Genomic DNA, 8225 nt, shown 5'->3' with positions numbered 1-8225 from the left:
CCAGCACTGAAAAGGGGGCTCACGGAAGGAGGAACTGGGAGGCGGGTCCGAAATCTGCCCAGAAGGGACGGGGAGAAGGCAAGGTGTCACAGCTTCCCTCCCACCGTGGACCCTGTTGGACACAGTGAACCCAGTGACAACCCCAGCTGCTTCCTGTGTTCCACAACTATGCTCCCACAAATCCAGGGTTCAGTGGGGTTCTGAGGCGAGGCAGTCCTGGTAGATCTTCTAACAGTAGACACCTGTTAAAACCTGAGCAGCCAGGGGCCCCAACCATGCCCAGCAGGAGACAGGGAGAATGGTGGAAGGGAGGTCTCGTCTACAATATGGAAGTCATGGCAAGAGGAGAGAGGAGGGACGAGAGAGGAAATGGAGGGTCTCAGAGGGCTAGAAGCAGGAGCCCCACCCCACCCGAGACCCCCGCCCAAGTGGAGCCAAGGCTAGAGCGTGCATAGAAGACTCTCGGCCAGGCCAGGCAGGCTGTTTGCTGAAGGCCCTCCCCGCACCTCAGCGGCCAGAGGGAGGCAGTGTGGGTCCCCGCGCGGGGGTTTGGGAGTCGATCCCGTCACCCTCTCCTGTAACGGGAGTAGCCAGCACCCCTTCCAGCAACCAGCAAGGATTTATTGGGGACTCTGGCCGGACGCCCCGCCTACTCCCGGAAGTGGATCTTTTGGTGCTGAATGAGCTGCGAGCTCTGGCCGAAGGCCTTGCCGCAGGCGCTGCAGGCGAAGGGCTTCTCGCCCGTGTGGGTCCGCAGGTGCCGGAAGAAGTGGGAGCGGCCGCGGAAGGCCTTGCCGCACTCGTGGCATTCGTAGGGCTTCTCGCCCGTGTGGATGCGTTGGTGCTCGATGAGCACGGAGCTCCAGATGAAGGCCTTGCCACACTGGCTGCAGGCGTACGGCTTCTCGCCCGTGTGCAGCCGCTGGTGCCGCACCAGGTTGGAGCTCTGGCTGAAGGCCTGGCCGCACTCACCACACTTGTAGGGCTTCTCGCCGTTGTGGATGCGCAGGTGCTGCGTGAAGTGTGAGCTGTGGCTGAAGGCCTTGCCGCACTGGCCGCACTCGTAAGGCTTCTCGCCCGTGTGGATGCGGTGGTGCTGGATGAAACCTGACCAGCCGCGGAAGGCCTTGCCACACTCGTGGCAGGCGTATGGCTTCTCCCCGGTGTGGATGCGCTGGTGTTTCAGTAGCAGCGAGTTGTACTTGAAGCTCTTGCCGCAGGTCTCACAGGGGTGCGGCTTTCCACCTCGTGGGCTACCCTGCCGGTCCCCGAAGGCCAGGCCCAAGCCCCCACTGCTCCCCGGAGTTCCCTGTGACAAGAGCGCCATGTGCCAGGTGCCTGTCTTTTGTGTGCACGGTCCAGTCCCTGATGGCTGGCCTGTGGGCCACTCCAAACTGGCCTCTGGCCCAAAGCTGTCCCCACACTTCGGTCTCCGGGGAAGGGCCCTGAGCAGGCTCTTCAGCACCCCTGCCCCCTGGCCCCCCACTACCTCGGGAGCCTCACACTGGGCAGATGGTGGTGCCTTCTCCAGCTCCGATTCAGAATCTGCAATAAGAAAGGGAGTGGCAGATAATGCCCACCCACCCATCTGAGGGTGTATGACCAGCGGCTGGGGCTGTGCGTCCTGAGAACCGACAGTGAGGAGTCAGCTGTAGGGTGGAAGGCTGAGGAGAGGAGGCTCCCATTTCTACAGAAGAGCCAGAGAGGCTAGCCCAATGACCATCAGGGAGGCAGGGCAGCTGCCAACGGGGGCAAGTGAAGGTGTGCAGGAAACTGGCAGGGGCTTTTGTACAATCACATCCAGTTCTAGTGATGAATGTAGAGGCGGCCCCAGCCTGGGCCTCAGGGAAGAAAAGCTGCATCACCTGCCAGGTGAGCCCCTGGACCAGGATGGAGACTGAGGTGATGAGTTACAGCCCACCTACTTTCTTCTTGTAGGAAAAAAAACAGCCCTAGACCCCAGAATGCTGAAGGAGTTCTTTCCAGATGGAATCACCTCACTATGTGAAGACCATGCATCCGAGCAGGTGGGGTGGACGGAAGCAAGAACGGGAGAGGGACACTGGGAAAACCAGGCACTGCAGAACGGCAGCAGGGACTCCAGAATGCTGCCTGCTGCTGGCCTGGGTCACGGGAAGCTGGGGGGGGGCGGGGGGTAGACACGATAACAATGGTACCACCAATCAGAGATCCTAGCCAGACGGTACAGACAGGCAGGATGAGGTATCCACCGTGTGGCCTGCAGGAGAGGCAGTGAGGGTCTGGAATTCAGGGAAGGGGTCCTGACTGCATTCTTAGCCACAGGAAGAGGCTTTAACTGGATTAAGTGAGGGGCAGGGGCAAGGGAGCCCCAGGGAGCCAGGTGGTCCAACACACGATGAGCAGCGGACACAGTTCCGTGGGCCCCGCCCCCAGGTCACTTCTCCAGGCTCTTCTCACTCACCAGGCCAGCAGGTGTTTCTGCCGATGTCAACTTCCTGCTCGTCTTGGGGCTCCAGGTCTGACAGCTCCTGGGGCTGGAAGCGCACCTCAGGGCTGGAACCAGGAATGTCTGGGGGCAGGACAGGGAGGCTGAGGTTCATTTCCCACCCAGGTGCTACCCCTCCCTCTCCTCAGGAAACCAGCCCAGGGCGCAAAAGGTCTCCCTGCTCCTGCCCTGCCCCCAACAAACCAGCTGCTGCCATCTACAGCTTCCCTGACAGAGGCCTTCAATTCTTCCTCCCAGCATGCTCAGGGGTACCTCCTCTCTATGTGTTGGCCCTCAGCCCACTCAACAGAGTCTGGAAGGGCCTCGCTCACTGCCTGCAGTGTGGGTCCATCTCCATGCTCACTCACTGGCATGTCCATCTGCACTGCCCAGCCTCATCCACTGTAGGGGACAGGCCCGTCGGTGGCCAGCGATCTCTCCCTGCCTTCAGGTGGAGTCCTCTGACCACTAGGCCCAGGAAGAAGGGCAGTAACTCCCGCCCCCGACTCCATGGGGCGGGGCTGCAGGAGAGGTGGGCTCAAGTCCCAAAGGGAGTAGAGCCCCCTGGGAGGCTGTGTGGACCCTCAACCCCAGGTGAGGGCTCCAAGGGGCTGCCCTGCAGCAGGGGCGCATCCACTGGTCACCACCTCTGGCCTTTTAAGAGCTCTGCAAGCAGCTCCTCCGGAAAGGACTCATGTGCCCCCAACAGCCTGCCTGTGAGAGCCACCAAGAGGTCTCCTGAGCCAACTCTCTCATGGCCACTTGAGAAGTCACTGAGAGAGCAATACCCACTCCCAGGCAGGGACGGGAACACCAAGACCAGTCAGTGCCCAGAGGGTGTGTGTGCTCAGAGATGGATGTGTGTGTGTGTGGGGCCACTAGTGTGGAACATGAGAACCACCCGAGTTCACTAGTCACACAGCCACCTGTGTCCTGGGGCTGAGTCCCGGGCACGTCTCCTCTAGGCACACGTGGGCCAGGGCTGACAACTGGGCTCCCCGTGAGGCCCACCCCCCACACTTGACACCCTAGACCCTGCCAGGTGACCATTAGGACTGTGAAGAGCTGGCAGTGCCCACTCTGCAGGTCCCCCAGGGACTCTGGAGATGTTCCGTCTTTCTAGCATGGAAACTAGGGATTGACCTGCTCCCAGGGGCCAGGTGCTGTGGCTCATGGAGGTACACAGGCAGCAGGTGAGTACCATGTGGATGATCATGGAGGTGAAGCAGGGCTCCAGGGTGCTGGTGGGCTCCGGGTGGTGTCCCCGGTGACGAGAGACTGACATGGGGCAGAGCAGGAGGGGGCTCCTGGCTGTCCCCCAGGGCTGCCATCTTCCCCAGGCCTCCTGAAGGTGTTCACACCTGGGACCTGGGGAAAATGAGAACCGTGGCAGGATGAGGGGGCCAAGAGGGCTGGGAGGCATGTCAGCCCCCAGTGCCCCCGGAGGCCTCGAGCTGCACCAGGTGAGACAGGCCTGTTCGCCCACCAGGGAAATGAGTGTGCTCAGAGTTGGTGACAGGTGAAGCCAGAGATCATGGGCTCCAGGACCTGGTTTACTCAGAAACAAGCAATGTGAACAGCTGTCAGCTCGTGAAGAGCACCTGCAGCGTCGGAGACTGACCCAGCACAGCTTCTGGAACCAACTCCCAGCCTCGGCCTTAAACACACAAAGCATCCCAGTCCTAAAAGCCTCCCGCACCACACTGGGAACAGGCTCAAGGTGACAACTCGGAGACGCTCCTGGAGGCAGAGGGGGGAGAGCTGCAGTCCTCAGGGGCTGGCCCTGGGACCCCCTACCACACACAGAGAGCCCTGCTCACTGCATCTGGGCTCATATGGGGTCAGATACCCCAAACCCAACCCACCCCAGTGGACTTTCAGTCATAGGGACCCTCCGTACAGGACACAGTGGAACTGCTCTGAGGCTGTGGATGTTTACTGAGGCCGTCTCATCCTTCTCTTGTCTACCAAGTCTGTGGCTAGAAGCCCAATGCCTAATCCACTGGGCCACCAGATCCGTCCAGTATGACACGTCTTTTTCTTTTCCTTTTATATTGTGAAACAGTGGGTTGAGGGACGGGACCGAAGTAAGACAAAACTTGCTTTGGGAAGAACACCATCCCCCAGAGACCTGGCACACCAGGGGCTCTGGGTCAGACCCCTTGGCTGACCTTATTTATCACTTAGGATGGGCAAGGGCATGCGCACATGAGGGCGAGGGGCAGCAGGCCCCCCACCCCTAAGCAATACCTTCAGTTAGAGAACTTATTGGGGGCTCAGTTCCCTCATGTGGACAATGCGGCGTGGGGGTCACAGGCTCTGAGTCGGGGGCCGGAGGCAGGAGGACCTGGCGTCACGGGTCACTTCGCCGCCGCCTCTGCCCGTGGAGAAGGACACGATCGCGGGAAGCAGCCGCCGCCCCGGCTCAGCCGTATGACCTCAGACAGGGTACCTCCCTGCGCCCGTTCCCGTCGCCAAGTGGGGGTGGCGACAAGTCCCATCCCTGGGGCTCCAGAGCGGCCCGCTGGGCGACCCGCAGACGGAAACCACACGACCGCAAAGGACCTGGCGGCCCGCGGCTCCCGGGACTAGGCTGCTCCCCTGCGCTCCGGGGCGGCACAGCTGGAGCCCGAGGTCACGACGAGGGGTGGCTGCAAGGGGCTCCGCACGCTCACTGGCCCGGACACCCAACGTAGCCACCAGCGCCCACTCACCTTCCGAACCCGAGGCGGCCGCAGCGCGCCCACAGGAAATGCCCGGCCCCCGACAGCCACTGCCCGCCGCGCGCACGCGCACTTCCGAGACGCTCTCGCGGACGCTCTAGGCGCCCGGAGGACCGCGCCCCTCGCTGCCCAGTCCACAGGCAAGGCGATGGGAAAGCTCCGAGGTTCTGCAGCTGCGATGGTGGCATCGCTAGGAAACTGTCACCCAGTGTAGTAACTTTTCTCCCCTCCAAAATAGAAAGTCAATTTATTATACTAAGAGGTCAGCAGCGCATACTACAGTGCTGGAAAAGACTTAGGAAAATATTTTCAATTTAACTAGAAGCTCTGGTAGCGTAGTGGCTACCAATCGGTCTGGGACGCTCAAGGTCAGTAGTTCAAAACTACCAGCTGTTCTGCGGGAGAAATATGAGGCTTTCTGCTCCCGTAAAGATTTACAGTCTCGGAAACCCTGTCCAGGGTACCCTCGCTGTGAGTTGGAATCGGCTTCAGGGCACATAACCACCACTACCTGTGTAATTTCAGAATATTCTTCCTAACAGATTGTGCCCTACCTTGTCTGTAACTGAGGTATAAAGGAATACGATTAGAAAGGGGGATGCCTACAAATGAGTAGGCACTTCTGTCTTATGCACGGAATACATACCATCTGAACCTGTTTTATGTTTAAATCAAAGTACTTTGATTGGATGCATTTGTTTTTAGCAATTTATACATATATTTTAAAATCACAAATGCAAAAAAAGAAGTTATTTATAATGTTCTTGACTAAATTTACAGGGTTTACTTTACAGTTTTTAAAGTGTTCTTAATTAAAAAGCAAATACAGAAATGAAATGAAGCAAAGGATAAAATGTATTTTCATTTTATATTTTTCCTCACCACTTGATTACCCTTCCTCCCTCCATCCCTTTCTTCTTCTCTCCCTTCTCTCTTGCCTTCCTTTCTTCATTCCTTCCTTCTCTTTCTCATGTTCTCTCTTTCATTCTTTCTTCCTTCTTTATAGCTGATTGAAATATGAACACATATTTTAGTTCTATTGAATGGATTATTATCTGTTACTTTCAATGTCTTCTGTGATAATCAAATTGTCCAAGTTTGGCCCTTGAAAGCTTTTTAAATCTAAATTCTATTTCCTTTTGTGTGTCCTTATCACTACTTTTTTTTTATTAAAGATTTTTATTGTGAATTGAGTGATAGTTTACATGGGAGAACATCAGCTTTACATTCATCCTATCATATTTCATTTCATTGCAATGATTACAATCTCCTCCATGCATCATCATGCAACTGTATTTGCTTTCATTCCCTCTGGCTTGGTTTTTTGTTTTTTGATGTAAACCAAGCACTCAGGAATATACAACCATTTAAACAACCAAAGGGCACACCCTGCAAGCCTGCCCCTGGCTGTCAGCACACCCTCTCCCTCCCTGAGTCCAGAGTCCCCAGACACTCTATCTCTCCACAGCATCGTCTCTGCCTCCATCTCTGGTATCACTGCTTCTCTGGATAGGTCCCACACTCTGCTCTTCTGCCTTGATGGTCCCAGGGTCCTCTGCTCCTGGGTTGCAAGATCAACTACTCCCCTCCTTAATTATAAAATGTCTGCCTTACGTTTGCAGTGCAGTAACTCTTGGCATCACTAATCCCCACGGACCTACTCCCCTACTGGAACATAACAAATCCTTAGGTAAAATACCAGAAAATTTCACAAAATCACCAAGAGTAATGTGAACGACAGAGCATGTGCAGACACAGCCACATAATTCAAAGCGGCACTGGAGTTGCGTACTAACGGCAGCTCTGTCCCTAGGACATTAGAAGGCTCAAGAAATGAATTAGTAGAGCAGTTCTAACCTTGCAGGTATGTTGATCTGTGTAAACTGGGCTTACGAAAAATGTTTTGTTATGACTAGCTACAGGAACATTTTTTCAATTAGAATTTTTTGTTGGAACATCACAGAAACCTTATAGACAGGGACTAGATAGAAGACTACACCAGCCCTCTACAAAGATATGAGAGATCAGACACAGATGGAAGTTCTGGCATCTTGAACTTGAAAGGTTAGAAGAGTGGATAGAGTGCTTGCTGCGGGGACTTAGAGAGACTGCAGAAGGCTGCACTATCTTGGGAGCAGCTTTGGTAACAGAACAGAACCTGGCAGAACAGGTTCACATAGGTGATGAGCTAGATGTGATGCCTTCTTTTTCTCCATGCTCCCCTGGTGACCTGGGGTGTGACCAGCTCCCAGCCTCATCTGCCCCCAGCACAAACCCTGCTCACTGGGAGTTTGAAGTCACATGGTTGGGAGTCATACCAGTGTGAAGTTGGGGCCGGCTGTGCTTCTTTGGTGTGCTACTTTGGTGCCTGGATCCAGGTGGGCTTGGTTCCAGATCTACAAAACCCACAAAGTCACCAGACCAGCATTTAACTTATCACTCTGTTCCCAGCTTCCCTGTGGTCCTAACAGACACTGAAACCAGCCCCATCAAGGTCCCCACTACTTCTGGATTGAGTGCCCTGAACATACATAACACCCAGGCCAATAGGAACTCCATTTAGGGCCCGGAACTCTGCTGCCACATCCCTTCCACAACCACCTCATGAACTCCTTGAATTAATTGCAGGTGCTCCCTAAAGATCCCTCCAGGTCCTACAACAGCACTGTCTGTTTTTACAAATATGACAACCCCACAGTGCCCCAAAAACAGTAATTTCAGCTCACATGAGACACAAGAAAGAATGGCTCAAACAAATGACCAAGATGCAGAAACAGAAAACATTTCTGGGGAAAAAGGTATGGAACTAACTGACAAAGATGATCTGCTTTGTAAACCTTCAGTCAATTCAAAATAAAAAGTTGAACAAAACCCAGCAACTTACAGTCACATTGGTGCCAGCACTCTGACAGTGTCCCCTGTGTGGTCTGCAGCTCCTTAGTGAAGCCACTGGCCCCCAGGCCTATACCTGGGCCCCAGGCAGGACTCTGTGTCCCTGGTCTGGGGGAGCAGAACCCCTGGATCCAGGTCCATAG

The 8225-nt window shown here is 55.3% G+C and overlaps 1 protein-coding gene across 1 annotated transcript; it reads right to left on the bottom strand.

Moving 5' to 3' along the window:
• Positions 1-649: 649 nt before the first annotated feature.
• GLI4 (GLI family zinc finger 4) lies at positions 650-3798 on the bottom strand. The gene is made up of 3 exons (XM_006830737.1): positions 3669-3798; positions 2444-2551; positions 650-1545 (listed from the first exon to the last, which is right to left on the bottom strand). Exons 1-3 carry the CDS (start codon positions 3796-3798, stop codon positions 650-652), a joined length of 1134 nt encoding a protein of 377 aa, XP_006830800.1.
• Positions 3799-8225: the final 4427 nt, after the last annotated feature.

This window comes from Chrysochloris asiatica, unplaced genomic scaffold (genome assembly GCF_000296735.1).
Source record: "Chrysochloris asiatica unplaced genomic scaffold, ChrAsi1.0 scaffold00001, whole genome shotgun sequence".
NCBI lineage: Eukaryota > Metazoa > Chordata > Mammalia > Afrosoricida > Chrysochloridae > Chrysochloris > Chrysochloris asiatica.
Note: the sequence above shows the minus strand (reverse complement) of the source record. Positions and strands in the feature narration are given on the sequence as shown.

What these genes read in the sequence shown, in the direction of transcription:
- GLI4 (XM_006830737.1), bottom strand. Translation starts at nt 3,798, where the DNA reads ATGGCAGCCCTGGGGGACAGCCAGGAGCCCCCTCCTGCTCTGCCCCAT. An exon ending in CCTCCATGATCATCCACATG is followed by an intron (nt 2,552 to 3,668) that starts GTACTCACCTGC and finishes TCCTGCCCCCAG; the next exon opens with ACATTCCTGGTTCCAGCCCT. An exon ending in CAGAAACACCTGCTGGCCTG is followed by an intron (nt 1,546 to 2,443) that starts GTGAGTGAGAAG and finishes TTCTTATTGCAG; the next exon opens with ATTCTGAATCGGAGCTGGAG.